General features: G+C 44.2%; 1 protein-coding gene across 4 annotated transcripts in view; it reads left to right on the top strand.

Annotated features, from left to right (window-relative positions):
- Positions 1-20320, top strand: part of Pld1 (phospholipase D1) — a 206309-nt gene that overhangs the window by 99218 nt on the left and 86771 nt on the right. For all 4 annotated transcript variants that reach the window (XM_087616305.1, XM_087616307.1, NM_001399082.1 and 1 more), the window contains 6 exon segments: positions 2052-2197; positions 2816-2921; positions 4893-4958; positions 14302-14360; positions 15741-15833; positions 19325-19477. In XM_087616305.1, the coding sequence (XP_087472431.1) occupies positions 2052-2197; positions 2816-2921; positions 4893-4958; positions 14302-14360; positions 15741-15833; positions 19325-19477 (623 nt within the window).

Below are 20320 nucleotides of genomic sequence, written 5' to 3' on the forward strand. Positions count from 1 at the left end.
TTGAACACAGGACCTCTGGAATAGCAGTCAGTGCTCTTAACCACTGAGCCATCTCTCCAGCCCTACTTATCTCTAAAAAGGAAAAAATGTCCAAACATTGGATTGTGTTCTCTATATTCAGAAGCACTGCTGAGAGAATTCTGCTGGCAAGTTTTATCTCTCATTTGTTCTTGAGACCCCACTCTCCAGCTCCCTGGATCCCATTTTCCAGCCAATCTTCTGTCCTCTGAGTGTTACCTTTAATCCCTGAAGCTCTACCCCCAGTTTCTGAGATTCTGCCCTTTGTTTTCTCGGAACACTAAAAATAGTTTAGCGTAAGCCATCTTTGCAGAGAGAAGCTGGGCCCCCAGAAACACATTGCATGGAAAATGGTCTGGGGAGTTACTTGCTTCTTGCTGCTTGGACCTCATAGAGGTCAGGTCTAGTAGTTGGAGAACGGTGACCTTTGTCTCTCAGGTTAAGAAGTAGTCATGATTGAGTAGGCTACCATTGGCTTCTGCCTCCATGCACACCCGGAATCGTGACCTTTGGCCAGCAGTCAGTTGACTCCCCCACCTCCCATCCCCTACCCCTAGTATCTTGGAGGCTACTGGTCAGTTGTGGTTTTGATTTTGCTGTGCTGACTCCAGTTTACATCCACATTGGTGTCCACCTGTGCTCTGGACTCTTCTTTCCTTCCCTGTCTCTGTCTTTGTCTTCCCTGCTCTTCCCCTTTTTGGAGATGATCTCATGTAGCCCCAATTAGCCCTTGCATTTTGGGCACATTATTGCTATGTAACTGAGGCTGACCTTGAACTCCACCTCTGGAGTGCTCCACATGGGGTTTCTTCACTCAGGGCTTTCTGATGCTTGACCTCTGCTGTAGGCTTTCCCTACAGTGTTGGGGGGTCACGTTTCTGTGATGAGTCTTGTCTCTAAGATGCCCTTTGCCTCTTATTTTGCCTGCCAGCTTTTAGAGGGCAAGGTATACTGTGTATGGCTTAAATGCACAAACCCTGGATGACAAGGTTGAGTTTGTGTCTTTGCTTTGAAATCTTGAATAGGTAACTGAACCTCTCGGCTTCTGTGCCCTCACCCAAACACTGGGTCTAAGAGTGCTTTTACCCTCTGTGTTTTCTATAAGGACTTAACACTAGTACTGACAAGATCGCGCTTGTCCTTGAACTCTGGCAGTGCCTCATATAGGGGCGTGTGTAGACAAGGCTAGACCTTTTTTTTTTTTTTAAGAAGGGATGATATCATGCTCTGTGCCATTTATTTAGATACAAAGAGCTAAGAAGGTGGTCCCATAGGTCCTTGCTTCTGCCTCCTCTCCATCTGCAGTGGTTCTTTGCTATCCATGGGTGACTAGGACTCGCAGTGCCTGTCAGGGCTTCACTAACTGCTTCCTTCATTTCCAGTGTGCAAATGTGTATGGATGTGGTACAATGTGTATACATGGAGGGAAAAGGATTTGTAGGAGTTTGTCTGTATGATACAAAATTTACTTCACGTAATTCATCATGTGAACATTTAAGATAATACTATACTTGGATGCTTTTAAAATAGCATTACCTACCATGATTCACAAGTCCCAGCTCCCTAACAGAGATGCTTCTTACAGTGGATGGCTATTGGGGGAGAAAGAGAGAGAGAGAGAGAGAGAGAGAGAGAGAGAGAGAGAGAGAGAGAGAGAGCGCTAAGTTTCTCCAAGCCCTAGTCTGTGCCTATGGGCAGCCCTGTCACTTGATTATATAGGCAGCACAAATTAGCCTGGGTAGGTTATTTTACAAAATGAGGAAGGGAGAAGAGGGGAGGTGGAAGGTGGGGAGTGGGTCTAGGAGGGGTTGGGGGAGGGGCAAGGTGTGAGTATGAACATGACAGTGTATGAGGTTCTAAGCAAATTAATAAAGATGGCATACTTATAAAATGCCAGACACTAGCACAAAATAGACTGAACATAGGTGTAGTTTAACATTACTTAGCAATTAGCTGTTGTTTGCTATGGGGAAATTTCAGAACTTTCCCTATCTGAGATGAAACCATTTCTTTTTAAACATCTGTCACCGTAGATGCCAAGTGTCAACCTGTACACCATCGAGTTAACACACGGGGAATTCACATGGCAAGTTAAGAGGAAATTCAAGCACTTCCAAGAGTTTCATAGAGAGCTCCTCAAGTACAAAGCCTTCATCCGGATCCCCATTCCCACCAAAAGGTAACACAGCAGAACTAACATAACGGTACCTCGGTCTACATGGAAGGAAAACATATTTATCAGTTTCACAGGCTACTGATTCCATTTTGGGAGCTATTTTCAATTGCATAGCTCTCTTAAAAGTAAGCCACCTCAGCTGCCTTCACTGATGTAAGGCTGTGATCCCCAGTGCTTGGGAAAATGTGACGAGAAGATCAGGAGTTCAAGGCTAGCCGTGGCTACATAGTGAGGTAGAGGCTAGCCTTTATGAGAATGTTTTAAACTTGACATGATATACTACTACTAATAAATATAATACTAAAATAATACTAAGTAATATAAAAATAAAACAATATAATGCTAAAATATCAATGCTAAACCATGGCATGAAAGAAAATATAAGATACTTAAAGAATAGTCTAGGTCTGGAGAGATGGCTCAGTGGTTAAGAGCACTGACTGCTCTTCAGAGGTCCTGAGTTCAGTTCCCAGCAACCACATGGTGGCTCACAACCATCTGTAATGGGATCTGATGCCTTCTTCTAGTACGTTTGAAGACAGTGACAGTGTACTCATACACATTAAATTAATATGTTAAAAAATAGTCTAATCACTGTTTTATTGTGTGTGTGTATTTTAGACATACGTTTAGAAGACAAAATGTCAAAGAAGAGCCCAGAGAAATGCCCAGTCTGCCCCGTTCATCAGAAAATGCAATCCAGGAGGAGCAGTTCTTTGGCAGGAGGGTGAGTCTTTGTTCCGCTGCTTTGTGAAAGTTTAACTGTCTCTCTCTCTCTCTCTCTCTCTCTCTCTCTCTCTCTCTGTGTGTGTGTGTGTGTGTGTGTGTGTGTGTAGTGATTAGAAGACAACTTTGTGGAATCAGTTTTTTTCCTCCATATTTTTATGGCTTCCCAAGCTCAAACCCAGGTCTTGAGGTGTGGGAAGCACTTTTACCTGCTGCTGAGCCTCTCTGGCTCTATTGTCTGCCTCTTCTGTCCTCCACTGATTGATGACTGCCCTGGTGGCTCTGCACTGAGATGTCTTCTGGGCTACCAATCCAAAGATGTGGCATAGTGCTTGTTGGTGGCTACATGCTGGGACAGCCATCTTCCCTGTACTTGAGGGGAAAGGAAGACTCTGCATATTCTACAAGGTTCTGAGACCTACTTCTAAAAGGCAAACATCTCCACCCATGTGTTTTGACTTCTCATTTTAAATACATGTAAAATCTTATCCCTGCTTCTTAGAAGAGGCAATGATGGTCTGAAATAGAGAGATGGAAAACAAACACAGGAGACAGAAGACACAGGTCGAGGGGCATTTCTGCCCACCCTACTTCAGTGCCTGCTGCTGCCAAGGGAGGAGATAATAGGTTTATATTAGCACATTGGTGATTTTTGGTTTCATTTTTATCACTTCTGTCTTAGGATTCGAAATGCGTGCACTGTCCAGAGAACACCTGACTTTTCCTTTGGAGTCGTCATCTCGTTTGAAATCTTTACAGAGTTGTGTACTAAGTGCTCTTTTGAGATGCATCAGCATAAAATGATACTGTTGAGTTTGGGGTGACTGTGTGCATGCATTTGAGCCCAGCTGCAGAGGATAGAAATGAACGCTTCATGATTTAGTGAAAGAGTGTGACAGGCATGTGTTGATTGACATGCATTGCCTCATGGCCCTAAGCCTGTAACCCATACCTCATCCACACATACACATCTCGACATACTTGAACCAGACAGGGTTTTACTGAGAAGTCTTCATTTTCTTTTAACAAATCCTCCCTTTTCTTAAAAAATTTTAAGTTGTAATATATCTTTGAATTAATTAGATGTTATGGTTGAAAAACAATGCAGGTTTGGGTTAGAAAGAAAAGGTTTAAAGTGACCAGTTCTGGAGTTGCTAGGGCTGTGTGTGGCTCAGAGGGCTTGCCTAGAATGCCCAAGCCCTGGGTTCAGTACCAAGTACCACGTAAGCCATGTGTTTCGACATGCCTGTAATCCTAGCTCAGAAAGATTAGAAGTATAAGGTTATCCTTGGCTACATAGCAAAGTTGAAGCTAGCCTAGTCTATATGGAACCCTGTTTTCAAAACTTACCCATTAGGAGTAATCTCCTAGTAATCTATCCTAGTAATTAGGATAAGTATAGAAGATTGAAAACTCTGCTCTGGTCTTGTCGGCTTTAAGGTTAACCTGTCACCTTGGCCTAGGGGGACAAGCCTGTGGATATGCCTGGGGGGAATATTCTAGATTAGGTTTATTGAAGTAGAAGATGCACCTCAGTGATTAGCATGATCATCATCATTCGGTGAGCTAGGATTCCGGACTGAATAAAAAGAGCGAGCTGAACCCCAGCCTTACTCACTCTGCATCTGGACTGTGAGTGCAGGGTGGCCAGGCAGCTCCCATTCCTGCACCACGGTGGACTGTGCCTCTTCAAACCGTAGGCCAGAATAAACGCTTCCTTGTCAGGTATTGTATCAGAACAATGACAGAGACAACTGCCAAGACCTAACCATATTGAAAATTAAATATTAATAGCAAGAAGAGATTTAACTAGCACTGGAAGGGAATGATGGGTATTGTGCATACTGCCTAATGATAGAGTGTAATAAAATGACTTACAGATGTTAAAATGAGACCTGATGTCATCGTCACTGCTGGAATTTTCTACAAACATGATTGTGTTTAACCATATCCAAACTATTTTTTATTGTAGAAGCAACTGGAAGATTACTTGACAAAAATACTAAAAATGCCCATGTACAGAAACTATCATGCCACGGTAAGTACTTCCTGGTGGTCTTCAAGGGACCTAGAAAATCCTAAAGGGTAGCTAACTTTTGGGTAATCCCATGAACATAAGTGCTTTCAGTTCTTGAGTTACACCAAATTAATGAATATGAAATTGCCTTGACAGTCTGGATCCGGTTTATAATGATGACCCTGCTCTTTGTCAGGTGCTGAGTCGATCTTGGTAATGTCTGTAGCAATGGAGTCAGATAAAGTTGAAATGCTCCTGTGGGCTAGAAATCTAGAAATCAGACCTTTTCTCCAGACAGGTTTTGAGTATGAACCAAAAAGCCTTTCAATGCAGATTTTCAAGCAGGGTTGTGTATCCCAGATTAGACAGCTTAATTCGATTGCCATCCGATTGGCTCATGCTTTCTTGTGATAGTGAGCAGCATGGGAAAACCAGGGAGAGGAAGCACTCTGCAAAAAGAACAGACAGAAGGTCTGTCGACTTCTGAGCCACAAAGACTGAGCCTGGGAGGGCAGTGGCCAGCCAGCAGGAGGAAGCAGGTTTTGCAATGTCAGCAAACAGAGAGCTTTGCTTTTGAGAGGCCCTTGAATGGGGACTAGGGTGTTTTTCAAAGATTAGCTTTCAGTTCTGCTGAGGTCTGAATAATGGCGAATGCCTGGATTATAATATTTCTCTCTGGCAGCACGGACTGTTACTGTGAGGTTGTCCACACAGAAGTGTTGCACGTAACTTGTATGAATCGGCATGGGTACAACTTGGCTTAGAGAATGGTGGACCATACCCACATGAACTGAGGAAGAGAGGGGAACTGAGAGTGCTTGTCTCTGCTGTTTCCTGTGCAGGAGCTTTCCTACTGCTGTCTGCTGGTCTCCCTACACACACACACACACACACCCACACACACACACACACCCACACACCCACACCCACACACCCTGAGCCAGGCCTCTGGTGCTTTCTTTTGTGGTGGTCTGCAGTTCAGTGCCCACGGACTTGGCTCTGGAAGCCTTGGAGACTCAGGAAATCTAGCCATGTGGGTCTCACCTGAAACTCTCGAGGAGGATGATGGGAAGGGTCTTCTTCCATCTGGTGGTGGCAAGAGTCACTTAATGATCAAACCCTGCTGATTTTAGGAGGAATGCAGAGCTCAGATGTATTTTCTGAGCTCAGACTTGATGCAGATTTGTGCAAATGTGACCTAACTGCCACACACAGTGCCTCCGCCCGCTGCCCCCACACACCGCGGCTCCCTCACTTCTCTTGCTCTTCTGCCCATGACTTGACCTGCTGCACCATTTCTCTTGGCCTCGAGTAGCATGGGTAGAGTTAAGTCTTCTCTTTCCAGCTGCCTTACTACATTTTTTTATTGTGGTCTTGAGTAAGAAATGGGTCTGTTTTAAAGGGATGTTTAGTTTAATTACTGTTCAGTTACAAAAATCTTTCTAAATTGAAGCCACATTGTATTTATAAACCCAAGGGTACCTTATAAGGACTGCTTTGGGAGGAGAAAAACCATCTCACCACCTGATAAATGTATCTTCTCCTCTTGTTTCTGATGGTTGGCCAGATAAGCCCTTCAACAGCTGAATCTGCCATGATTCACTGACATTTTCCTTCATGGTAAATTTCACCAGTCTCAAGACTGGATACACAGGCCGTATGTCATTTTGAAAAATCAGGTCACTATCTATGTGTTTCCTGTAATTGAGAAATATTAAATAAGTCCTATCTGCAAAGGTTATTTTCAATTTGTTAATTTATTTTACAGATGTAGCATGCTTATACTTTACAAAGCAAGCCTGCAAACATTTGAAGTTACCCTGAGTCTTTTTTGGCGTGGTAAATGCATGTGTAGGGGTTCATGTATGTGCATGTGTAGAAGCCAGGGCTTAACATCATAAGCCTTCCTCTGTCTGTTTCCCAACTGTCGTTTTGAGACAAGGTCTCTCCCTGAACTGGCAACTTACTCACTAGCAAGGTTGGCTGTCCATTGGTCTGGGATTCAAGGCATTCGCTGGCATAGCCAGAATTTTATATAGGTGCTGGGGTCAGAACTCAGGCTCTCAACTTTGCATGGTAAGGACTTTACCCATCACCTCAGCCCTAAACTCAGGTCTTTAAAACAAACCTTGGGAGTCCAAGACCTGCCCAAACCAGCTACAGTGGTGCAGCCTGAAATCCGGGAACTCAGGACCTAGAAGGAAAACGAGGGAATCACAAAGCCAACTACATGGTTTGAGGTCAGCATGGACTGATTTCACTGAGATAAAACTCCACCTCAAGAAACAAACAAAAAAGCCTACTGTCCTGGGAGCATGTTTTTGTTTTTGTTGTTGTTTTCTTTTGTTTTAACCAGAAGTTCGGTTAATTCTCATCAGGAGGGTTTGGTATGTAAATTACTACTCTATGGCACATTTTGACACAGAAAAAGGACTTTAAAGAGCCAGGAAAGATTTGCTGTTATAGTATTGGTGAGAGAGAATTAACCCAGAGAGAGCTGGGCTAGTTTTCAAAGCCCTGGCCTTTAGTTTGCTCAGAAGCTTTAGAAGCCAGCCCCTCCTGACCTCTCCTCTTCCTTTTATTATACAGCCTTTTGTTGACTTTGTGTGTGCAGATGACTACAGTGTCATCCAGGACCAGGAAGATTTCTTTGTCGTTACTTCCTTCTTGCTGCTCTGATAGAGTAGCCTAGCATTTAAAGGAACTCAACCTTAGGCTCCCCCAGGAGTTTACCTCCTTCATTTCTCCTTACTGATTTGTAAAATGGGAAAATGTGTCCAAGCAGAAATGCAGCTCTCACCTCAGAGGGAACAAGTGGTTTATCAGATACATTGGTGGGGACCACAGGTATGTGGGTGGCCACAAAGCAGAGACAAGTCTGATATAGGTTTAGGTAATGTTTGATGGGTTTCTCAACCTTTGGACTTGTGGGTGGCAAAGACTGCACTTGAAAGTTTTGATAGTCACGAGGAAGTTAGGTCAGACACATAGATGATGATGACTGGATTTCAAAGGGACATGAAACTGTCCAAGATAATTTGGCCCTGGTCTGCAACATTGTCTCTCTCCATAATTAGTTACTCTACCTTGGAGAATCCTTAGTGTGAGGACAGCTTTTCCTCCTTTCCATCCTCTGTTTTGAGACCTATCACAGTGGGTTTCATTTCCCTTGACACAATCTGAGCATTTTAGGTGCTGACTGGAAAATGCTTTTCTCCCAGGGAATTAGAGGAAGCCAGATAAGTAACAGTAAATGTGTTTTTCCCCCTTTAAGATCGAAATCTGGATATAGAACACAATGCCCAGTTTCCAAGAATAGGCCACGAAGTGATGGGAGCCCTTGGCAGGGGGCCCTCACTCTTGGTTAGTCCCTCCCTCCCTGCTTTCTTTCCAGGGTGGAGATTAGCTTGAAATCTTGGATAAAACACCATAACTCCCTCCCTGCCCCCAGATCAATAATTCTGAGTTCACTTCTCCCTCCCTTTGCAGGGCAAATAAAATTAAGTCCAGGAGAGGGATAGGTAAGGAATACAGAGGCACAGTTTCCATAGCAACAGAGAGAGGCTGTGTGGACTTGAAAGGCTGCATTTTCAAATAAAGTGGTGGGTGGGTGTTGTTTTTCCTGACCAGACCTTAGGTCCTGGAGGAACCATAGCCTTTGTCCAGTCTCTTTCTTCCCCCCCATAGATTGGATGTCTTAGTCTCCCATAGCTGTGTAGGCTTATTTACATGGGAGGCAGCTATTCCTGGAGTACCTGTGCCTGCCTTTCCCCCTCTCTACCTGCATGTGGTCCTGCCAGAATCTCTTGTCCTCCTTGTGTCTTATGGCTTCCTGGTTGGGCATCCTTTCAGTATCGCTACTTGAGGCAAGAAAGGGATCTTTGAAGATTGCTCTCCTTTAGAATACCGGGATGGCTGGAAAAGACAATGTACACGTGATTGACAAATCCTCCCCACTGGTGTCAGGCTGTTACCTGGAGGATTTGTTGTTTGCTGGTTGGCATGGAAACCTGTGTACTCTAGCCTTTTAAGTATCTGGTATCTGGCATTTTTCTCCAGAGACCATTTTCTACTCAGTGCCAAGAACTATTTTTAATTGCATTGATTTGCAACTGCCACTTCTAAGATGAAACCAAGAGAGTATTGATTAGGGCTTTACCGAGTAAAGATTACCCTGGGGAATACTGCTCGGATTGTTTTTAAGCCTGAGTGGCCAGAGGCACCTTCTCAGCAGAAGGTCCAATTCTTAGCACTGAAGAAACACTAAGAAGGTTGAACAACATAATCTATTAAAAGATTTTGTTTTGCTTATGTTTTGCCTCCCATTTAACCTTGCCACATTAGCTTTCTATAGGATAAATCTGTATTAGAATGCTTATGGCTGGGGAAGTTTCTCCTCCCTCTCAAATGGTGCTGGCTCATCTTGAAATCTCTTTACTCAAACTTTTGCAAGCTATTAAGAAAAATCTTATTTTCTTTTTGGCTTGCAGCTCTTTATTTATTTATTTAATTTTTAAGTGTGTATGTGTAAATTTGGGCACATGTGCTCTACCACACATCCATGGAGGTCAGGTGTCTGTTCTTTCCTTCTACTCTAGGGGCGGGGAGGGGAGTTGAACTCAGGTCCTTAGACCAGTGCAGCAAGCACCTTTGCCCACTGAGCCATCCTGTTAACCCTTGTGTGGGCTTTTTGAAGTAGGGTCTCACTATGCAGGCTTGGCTCCTCTGGAATTTACTGTATAGACCAAGTTGGCCTTAAACTTGTAGTCATCATCTTTCCTCAGTTTCCTGAAGAAAATTCTAAATTTTAAATTCACATGCAAATGAGACGACTCAGTGGGTAAAGAGTACTTGCTACCAAGCTTCACCCCAGGGACTCACACACACAGTGGAAGGAGAGGAACCATTGCTAAAAGTTGAAATCTAACCAAAACTTAGGAGCCATGATGATTGAGGATACATACAGATACACACAGACACACACAGACACACACACACAAGTAATTTTTAAAAAGAAAATACCCGGGGTTGGGGATTTAGCTCAGCGGTAGAGTGCTTGCCTAGCGAGCACAAGGCCCTGGGTTCGGTCCCCAGCTCTGAAAAAAAAAGAAAAAAAAAAAAAGAAAGAAAGAAAATACCCAAGTAGTCCCTTGATTTTTTGGATTGTTTGTTTGAGACAGTGTCTCATGTAGCCCAGGCTACCCTCGTGCTTGCTGTATAATATTGGATGAATTTGGCTGAGTCCAAAGTCTGGAATTTCAGGCATGCAGTGCCACACCTGCCTAGCATTGTTTATCTGTTTCTGTTGTTTCTGGACTTGGATTGGGGCCTCCTATGAAGCCAAGGCTGAGTAGCCTCCCCAGTGTTGGGGTTAGAGATGTGAATACCCCCATGCTGAGCTTGCTTTCCTGGATCACCAAGTCTTATTCTTCTGTTCCCTAGTTCTTTGATGTTAAACAAATTAGTTCTGGGGTAGTAATGGTTTGTTCAGAGGCAAATCAGCATAGAGATTATCTGTGTGCTCCTTGGAGTTAAACTCAGAAGCTATGGTTTAGGATTCTCTGGATCTCATATTGACAAATATGTTATTTCTAAGTAACTACATTTTCCAGTTGAATTTTTTTCACAAATCAGATAGAAAAATGTGTAGAGTCATCATGTTTTACATGAGAAATGCAAATCTGAGACCAGGACTTCTAGAATCCTTATTTATAAAGTGCTGTGTGTGTAGATATATTTGGTGGAGAAGTTTAAAAAGTTACTTAAACCCCTTTTACATTTGAAACGTCTATTTTCTTCAAGAAAGGCACTCAAGACTTGAACCTCAAAAAAGTCTGGACAGATCTGAGACAGTTCTTATTTTCCTTTCAAGACTGATACTAGATTTTTTTTTTTTCTTTTCTTTTTTTCGGAGCTGGGGACCGAACCCGGGGCCTTGCGCTTGCTAGGCAAGCGCTCTACCACTGAGCTAAATCCCCAACCCCGATACTAGATATTTTTAAAATGCATATAAACATTTTAAGGAAAACTACTGTTTCCCTATGTTAATCCCAGATAGAAGCCAGGTGCCCCTTCCTCCAAAGTTTTATGACTACCCTGTGACTGGCTGCTTCTCCTATGGACTTTGCTGCTTTTTCTAATCGCCCATCTCCTCCCCATCCTGGGGAGGCTCTTTTCTGTGGAGGATTTCACTTTCTTATTCTCTGTGTCCCAAGGGATGACCTTGAACTTGGATTTTGCCGCCTTCATCTCCCCAGCTCTGGGACTGCAGATGTTCACCACCACCATCAGTTTATGAAGGGCTGGGAATAGAACCCAGGGCTCTGTGCTCGATAAGCCAGCACTCCAGTGATAGGCAAAGATAAGCTGGGAAGGTTGCTCTAACTGGCTGTTGCTGTCACAGTCCAAGGATCGCTGGCACACCTGGACTTAATGCGGATTTAAAAAAAAACAACAACCTGTAAATTGGGCACATTCCTTGTTTAATTCTAGCTGTTGCAAGTGCTTTTTGAGACAAGCCCCTGGCCTATGTAAACCCTGCATGCTGTAAATTTCTCTTTCACTCCCCTCCCTCTGGGTTTGAAGTTTGCCCTCACCTTACTGTTAAACGCAAGGAACACATCTGTGTAAGACAGATGTTGAGCTGGGTCTGGGAGTGCACACAGGAGGCTGAGGCAGGAGGACACACACGCACACACACACACACACACACACACACAGAGAGAGAGAGAGAGAGAGAGAGAGAGAGAGAGAGAGAGAGAGAGAGAGAGAAAGAACGAACACAGATGAATGTTGAATGAGGTAGTGACTGGTCTTGGTTGCTTAGCTTCCCTAGACCGAGGATTGGCAGATCAGAACCTTAGTGCCAGACTGAGTTCCCTGACTGACTGCCTTTATATGTTCTCTGTGTTAAGATAGCATTTGTAATATGTATTTACCTTTTTTACCAGGGACTCATGTAGTCCATGATGACCTCGATTTCACAGTCTAGCTGAGGATGACTTTGAAGGTCTGATCCCCCAGATTTTCCCTATCAAGTGGCTGAGGCCTGGTTTTATGCTTGTAGCTTGTGTTCATAAATTCTTACTTGATACAGTCACACGTACTTGTGCATCCCCTGAGTGTCCATTACATTACAGGGGGGAAAGTGTGACTTTGTAACAAGGACTCAGTGGTCCACAGAGACCAAAAGATTTCTCAAGTTGTGTTTTGTTTTGTTATGAAGAATGTCTGGCTCCTTTTCGTGTTGGGAAAATTGTAATATCGAGTGACATTGAAGATAACACATGAAGAACCACTTAATGATGTGTGAGCACGTAAAAAGAAGTCTTAGTAAATGGTATCCGTGAGACTCTTGTCCTCCTTCCCACCTCACTGAAAGTGATTCCACCATGAGGCTGGGAGCTCAGACCTATGACCTCAGACACTTCCAGAAGCTGAGGAAGGAAAGGCTGAGGCCTGGGCTATAGAGTGAATCCAAGTTCAACCTGGACAAGTAAGGTTCTGGGTTCTGCCTTTTCCTCTTGGAGTGTCTGGAGAGGACCAGGCAAACTCGAGGATTGGGTAGGGTCTGTGGTCTGCTTCTCCTTCCGGGCCTGGAGTCTAGGTGGAATCCACAGAACTCTGGTCTGCCCAGGTACGCTGGAATAGTGTCACAGCTCTTAGAAAGGAGTAAGAGGTTCAGACAGCTGGTGTGGGGTTAATGTCTCAGTCCATGGGAGCCTGGCCAGCAGGTGGGTCCAAAGGTCCAATGGTGGATGCTTTGGGCAGAGTCTTCCCCCAAGTGTTACAGCTCAGTGAAAATAATCCTTGGTAAATAGCTTGTGTTCTTTATTCTATGTGGACAGGTACTATATGAACCTTTAGGAGTGGGGTGGGATTTTGGGGATGAATGCTTTCTATTGGCTAAGGCTAAGAGGCTGGGGATATTCTCTTTGCATGGGGAAGTATTTCAGGTGCTGGACTACATTGGTAGTCACCAGGTTATGTGCTCTGAGGCAGGCATGGAAACAGAGAAGGAGTTAGGCCCACTCCTGCAGGTCTCAGGATGAGATTTAAATCTCAAATTTTGAGATTTCTGGAGTTTGAACATGCTCTACTCTGCCAGTTTGAAGCCAGTTCCTCTGATAACATGATCCACATGACCTGTAGACAATTAAGTGAGACCCTGCTTCAAAGTAAAGAGACTTGAGAACGTAGCTCGGTGGTAGAGAACGGGCCTGGTGTGTGTGAAGATCTAGAGTCAAGCCCTAGTCCTGGGAGAAATTCTTCTGTACCTGATGCTCTTCAGTCTTCTCGGCCATGTGATTCTCATCCCCCAATTTGTTATAGGATAATCAATCACACTGTGGACCCCAAGATTGTGTTGTTCACTGGAAAAACCTAGCACACACCATTAATCCAAGAACTTTCTTGCTTATTGTAAACAGGATTAGAAAAAAATCAACCATAGGTCAAGAGGCAGAGAAAGCAGCCAGTTGACCGGAAGTGAACATGGGATTATTGGGAAAAACACAGAGTAAGAGGGAGTCAGGAGGACAGATACAGAGACACAGAGGAAGTAGAAGGGAGGAGCATTCAGTTTGAAGGAGGTTTTGGGGAAGGGATGAGAAAGGGGATTGCTTCTGGGACATTGGCTGAGGAGGAAGGTCAGCTGCGTGCTTCCTCTGCCTCCCTGAGCTTGCAGGCTTTCACCCCAGCATCTAGCTCCCAAGTCGACTTTGGTAAAATTGAATGATTGCAACACCCTTTCCTCCTTTTCTCCGCAGTTATATTGTCCTTTTCCATCCCTTGTCCCTCACTTGTGTGTGCTCAGGCTTATCTTCTCTTCTAGACGCCCCCTCACCCTTCGTGCTTTATTTTGTGTACACTGTGCCATGAAACCCTTTCCTCTAATAACATAGGAAAAGGGGTGTGAGTAAAGCCCCCCTCCACAGCCTCCAGAATGTTCTCTCCATCCCAGGATACACAACACTTTCTTGATTGTGCTTTAATTCTACACATCCTTTTCATTATCTTTTTATCAGAAACAAAGTCTCTCGTAGCCCGGGCTGATCTTGAACTCACTGTGTAGTCGGCTTAACCCTGAACTCCCGATCATCCTCTTCCCATCTCCCAAATGCTGTATATCAGATGTACACTACCATGCTGGGACCGTGTGCTTTTGCTTAGCACTCCTCTGCAATGCTACTGCTACAGGCCCACCCAGCCTGCGGAGTGAACAAATGCATTTATGCCTGGTGGCATGTTAATAACCCATGAATGTCTTCTTCTCCTTCCTCCTCTCCTCCCTCCTGATCCTTTTCTTTCCTTCTGATCTATTTTGTTTTCTAAAGTGTTTTTGTATTCTTGTTTTGTTTTTTAGACAGAGTTCCTTGATGTAAGCCAACTGTCTTTTATCCATGATTTGGGACCAAAGGGCCTGTAAGTTCCAGGGTTGGGTCTTTATAAACAAGAATAAAGAGGTTGGCGGGTTTGAGTGCCTGATGCAGCAGCTGGTGACATGACAGGGGATCTAGGCCTTCCTGGGGTTCTCCCACCAGACTTCGAACTACAGTGAAGCTCTTATGTGAAGCAGAGCGCCCCCCGTTCAGGAAACAGTGGCTGCAGCTAGCTAGCTCATTTTTCTGGTGTGCTGACCATAACCTACTGTAGCCAATCAGTGGGAATGTTCAATACACAGTCAGGAGTGAGGGATTAAATACACAAGATGCCTTCTGCAAGCTGTTTACAATTCCTCTTGATAGTTACTTAAAAATAATACCTTGTGAAATGTTGTATAAATAAATATACAGGGAATGTATTCAGTGGCTATTTTCCCTTCACAATAATAGGGTTTGCTCATATAAAGAGCTTACCTTTGTAAATGATTCTTAAATTAATATTAACTATGTATATATGCATGTTTGTGTGGGGGTATTTGCATATACATGCAGGTACCTCTGCAGAGGTCAGAAGAAGGGTATCTGATCCCTGGAGTGGGACTCACAGATCCTGTGAACTGACCAGTGTGGGCGCAGGTCTTCTGTCAGAGCAAAAACTGAGCTGCTGCTCCAGCCCCAGAGCTTATAGTTTTAATTTTAGCTGTGAGCAATGCCAGAAGTTGTTTCAAAATTAATTTTTGTCTTTTTAAATTATTGTTATTGTCTATCTTTGGAAATCAAGATATTACTTTTTTTTTTTTTTTTGAGTTTCATGTAGCCAAGGTTTGCCAGGAATTCTTTTATGTAGCTGAGGACAACCTTGAACAATTGATTTTCCTATCTCTACCACCACCCAAATTCTGGAATGATGGGCATATGTTACCATGCCAAGCTAAAAAAGTCACCACTTGAATAACCATTAGCTTTCGTCTGCTTTCTTCACACGGCTTGGTAGATAGAGATGTGTGTGAAGCCGTGTGAAAATGTGCTAGATTCAGAGAGGGGGTAGGGCCCACTCCTCTTCTCAACTGCAGCCACAGGGGCTGCCCCATCCCATTGCAGCTGCACCCACAGCAGCTGCAGGGAGGGCTTAGCATTAAGGTCAGAAGACAGGGTGCAAAGATCCCACATTGTATTGACAAATCCCTGGTCCACAAATGCAGAAAGGGCTACATTTGACTGAGGGGCTTGTAAGAGTCTCTGCTGGTGTGCCCAAGCTGACCAAGAGCAGTCAGCAAGTGGAAGGTGAAGATTGGGAAGGGAGAGAGGAAGTTATGTGAGAGTCCATAGACGGTGTATATGGTCCCAGGTTGTGAGGCTGAGCCAGCCAAGTGTGAACTGTAAGGGTGAATGTGATGGCCTACTGTGATGTCTCCTTCAGGGAAGGAATGATCATGAAAAGATCTGGGGGACACAGGATACCAGGTGTGAATTGCTGTGGCCATGGAAGAGCCTGCTACCGGTGGTCAAAGAGGTAGGACTTGGACTTGGGGATTTTGTGTGTTTGGTTGAATAAACTGATCATTTGGATGTTTGAATCCTAGCTTTGCTTGATTGTTTTGAAGTGTAGTTCAGTCTGGACTCAGCCATTATGTGGTCTAGATGAACCTTGAACTCCTGGTACTCCTTTCTCTGCCCACCAAGTGGGGCATTACAGATGTTTACTACCATGCTCAGCTCTCAGACGATAGGATGAAATTTTAAAGTTAGTTTTTTCTAACTCGGCTAGCTCCCAAATGATTGAGACAAGACCTTTTGAATTATTCAATAAGCTTTAGGCACAATAACTGAGCAGCTATTTCTAATACTCTATACTTTCTAGCTACTTCCCCAGCTGTATGCCCCAAGTTTCTTGCAGTTTGAATTGCCCTGGCTTGTTCTGTTCCATGTGTGTCCCCGTGATGAACTCCCTTGGTGACTCCTCTTCATGCCCAACCTCATGATGACCTTCTTCCTTTTCTCCACCTTGTAGCTCCTCTTTACTGGATCCTCACCTGCCTTGCGGCCAACTCCTCCCTGCCTCTTTTCTCTCAGGCACCTGGCTGGAACTGGAAATCCAGTCTGTCTGTTTCCTCTGCCCAGTCATTGTCTGTTCAGCCTTTTACTAACCAGTGAGAGATAACCAGGGAGCATTCTTTACATTGACACAGGAGATTCTTCAAAATTCATTACAGTGTGTATGTCCAGAATATAACTAGATCTTGGGGCACAGAAATCAGCATCTGAATACACAGAGTACAAGACCAACTCCCAACATCAAACTTGATCTTGCCACATCTGGTTAGAATATAAGCAGTGGTTTACAAAAGTCAGAGACTCGCACTTGAGTTGTCTTCTTACCTTAAACTGTTCAGAGCCTTGGGAAGAGGCTGACCTAAGGATACGAGGGTGTGGGGGAACTAGTTACAGAGACATTCTCAGGAAGCTGTAGTTGGGGAAGACAGCTAGAAAGAGCAGGGACGGGAGCCCCACAAGGTCATGGATGACACAAACTCGCCATGCAAGTAGGAAGAGGATGGAGTTATAGGGTTTGGGGTGCAGCATTGGTCATGGCTTCAAGAACCCAGACAAAGGTTCTGAGCTTTGACACCCTCGGAGGGCTAACAATGGAGAGCAGGGGAAGATTTTGTTACTGATACAAACTTTGGAAGGAATTATGTTTCAGTTTAAGAAGACTATGATTCTTCCTGGAAGGAAATTTTGTCATTTTAAGTTTGGCAAATATTTGGGCGGAGCCTCACCTCCATGTTTGCATGCCCTGAGTCACAGCTGAGAAGGTTAAAATAACAGACATCATTGGCAGATGACAGTGCTGACAGGACAGTGCTAGTGTGGAAGGTTTCCATACAGGCTGTCAACTGACAGTAGTAATGGGAGTTACTTCTAAAGGTGACATTCATTCGCGATGTTTACTTTTCACTTTTTGCCTTTAATTCCAACACTCAAAAAGTAAAGACAAGTAGATCTCTGTGAATTTGAGGCAAGCCTGATCAATATGAGAGCCTGCCATTTTTTTTTTAATTTTTGGTAAACTATCAGAAGCATTTCTAAATCATGTATTTATTCTGGATGGACAAATTGGAGTAGGGCAGACAGGAGAAGATGAGCCTCCAATCAAGTTTCATGATGTCCTTGTTCCAAGGACAGCAACAGCGAGCGAGCGAGCGAGCGAGCGAGAGAGAGAGAGAGAGAGAGAGAGAGAGAGAGAGAGAGAGAGAGAGAGAGAGAGAGAGAGAGAGAGGAGAGAGAGAGAGGAGAGAGAGAGGAGAGAGAGAGAGGAGAGAGAGAGAGGAGAGAGAGAGAGGAGAGAGAGAGAGGAGAGAGAGAGAGAGAGGGAGAGAGAGGGGAGAGAGAGGGGAGAGAGAGTGTTTTAAGTGGGAATTAATGCCCCCCACCCTCATTTTTCAAACAGTTTCTCTCTGTAACCCAGGTTGGATTGGAACTCACAGCAATCCTCCTGCATTGGCCTTCTAAGTGTTGGGATCATAGATACCAGCCACCACACCCTGCCAAGACTCACTCACTCTTTTTTGCTTTCCTGCCTTCCTTCCTTCCTCCCTCCCTCCCTCCCTTCCTTCCTTCCTTCCTGCCTTCCTTCCTGCCTTCCTTCCTTCCTTCCTTCCTTCCTTCCTTCCTTCCTCCCTGCCTGCCTGCCTGCCTGCCTGCCTGCCTCCCTCCCTCCCTCCCTCCCTCCCCCCTCCCTCCCTCCCTCCTTCCTTCCTTCCTTCCTTCCTTCCTTTTTTATCCCCACCAGAAACCCCAGGAGGATCAGTTCCATTTTGGTATGCCATCTCTCTAAGTGCACTGACCATTGTGGTTAGGTGTTGGTTTGCTGTGACCTTGATGATGTCTGTTTAAATAACGAACTCACATACTTCCTTTACCTGCCCCTTCTCCTCTACCAACCAGGAAAGAGACAACCTCTATATGAATATCCAAATGTCACTAAGACTAAGAAGTCAGTGCAGATTTGTCTACATTGTGGCTCTGCTCATAAAGCCCACCAGAATACAGCTGGTAGTTTAGTAAAGAATTGTTCTAGATTATTTTACATTGATCTACTTATTTTCAGGGGGGATGGGTGCTCTTCAGCCTTTGACCCTCACTGCCACCTCAGCTCATGTCTTGCTTTCTCTGCATGCCTGCTCTCCTCTGTACTTCAGTCTCTGTGCTGGAACAAGATGACCTTAACCCTGCTCCATGTGTTGGGTTCCTTTCTACCCTGACTCACAGACCAGCTCTTTGCCATCAGGACCAAGGACCCCCTCCTCCTGCACCCATCAGTCCTCTTCCACACAATAGGAGTGCCCACCCACCTATCCAGGAGCGTCCCTGGTTTCTACCACCAGAGGTTATTTTTCTGCTACTTTTATAGTAACCCCTGGTTTGCTACTCTATTCCTCCATCATGAAATTCCCAAGGATTGAGCAGAAGGAAGTACTTTTGAGAGCCACTTCTAGACTGTTAAGCATCATTTCTTAGTGATCCTTACACTAGAAATATTTTTGAAATGAACAACAGAGTATGTGGCATATCGGATATAGTTGTTAAATTTTCTACATTCACTCGCCTTTCACCATTGTTTATGTGAACAAACACCACCTCACTCTATTCTTGAGTAAGGAGGTCTTTAGTACTTACTTCCTGCCAAGCATCAGTCTTCCAAGAATGAATGACTTCTTTTTAATTGCTTGATGTCCACACACAGACAACAGAAAGGCTTGTTTTGTAGTAATTATTCTCCCCACTAGGAATCAGACCCAGTACCTTGGGCGTAATAGGTGAGCATTGTACCAATGAGCTACCTCCCTAGCTCTTGTTTCCTGGTGCTCTTTAAAAGGTACAGATCCCCTAGGTGGACCATAGTATATCCATAGTTGGTCAGAGTATATTCTCAAGACAAGTAATAATTGATTCTCTTGCTCCAGTTATATGGGTTTGAAACCTCCTATCGTCTCTCTCCAGGTGGTTGATAGTGAAAGACTCTTTCCTGCTGTATATGAAACCAGACAGCGGGGCGATCGCCTTCGTCCTTCTTGTAGACAAAGAATTCAGAATCAAAGTGGGAAAGAAGGAGACAGAAACGAAATATGGACTTCGAATTGATAATCTTTCAAGGTAGAAATGCTTAATATTTAAAATATATATTTTTCCAAGTGTCTTTAAGGTCGAAATTTTCTCTCAACCACGAAGGAGGAAACTAGGTTGAAATGTTAGTAATTGTTCCTTGGTCAGAAGTAACAGAACTTTACTTTGCCGTCATATGTCTGGTTGTAATTAAAGATTCATTTTATTTTTGATGGTGGTGGTGTGTGTGTGGGATGTGCGTGTGGGTGAATCCCGATGCCTGCAGAGGTTCAAAGGGGTCATTGGATCCCCTGGAGCTAGAGAAGAAAGTTTGCTACCCCATCTACTAATTTGCCAAATGACTCTATTTGGAATTTGCATATTTTATTAGTGAGTACATATTTGTTGTTGTAGGTTTCTTTCAGACAGATTGTAGTCATACCTTGAAAAAGTGTGTGTATGTGTGCATGCGTTTGTGTGTATATGTGTGTGCGCATGTGCATATGTATGTGTGTATGCATGTATGTGTGTGCACGCATGTGTGAGGTCATTTTCATACATATGAATATTCATAACTTCTCTTTGCACAGTTGCAACAGACATGTACATCCCCCTAAATACATGTTTGTGCATACCATGTATGCCTGTATGGGTCTTGTGTGTGTGCATGTGTGTAGGGTGGTATTGGATGTAAAACAACATGGAGCTTCCTGCCTCTGTCCTAGAAGGGAGCATTCGGGACTGTTACTGAAATGCACTCTTTCTTAGCTTCCCTATCTTATCCTCACACCAATCAACCCGTTTGAACCGGGGTTCTCCTTCCTCCTAAACACGTGTCCCCATCATTTTAGCCAATAAGCCCAGTGTCTCCATTTATTTAGGGCTCCTTTCTCT

Source organism: Rattus norvegicus, chromosome 2 (genome assembly GCF_021556685.1).
Source record: "Rattus norvegicus strain SHRSP/BbbUtx chromosome 2, alternate assembly SHRSP_T2T, whole genome shotgun sequence".
In the NCBI taxonomy this organism is placed as follows: Eukaryota; Metazoa; Chordata; class Mammalia; order Rodentia; family Muridae; genus Rattus; species Rattus norvegicus.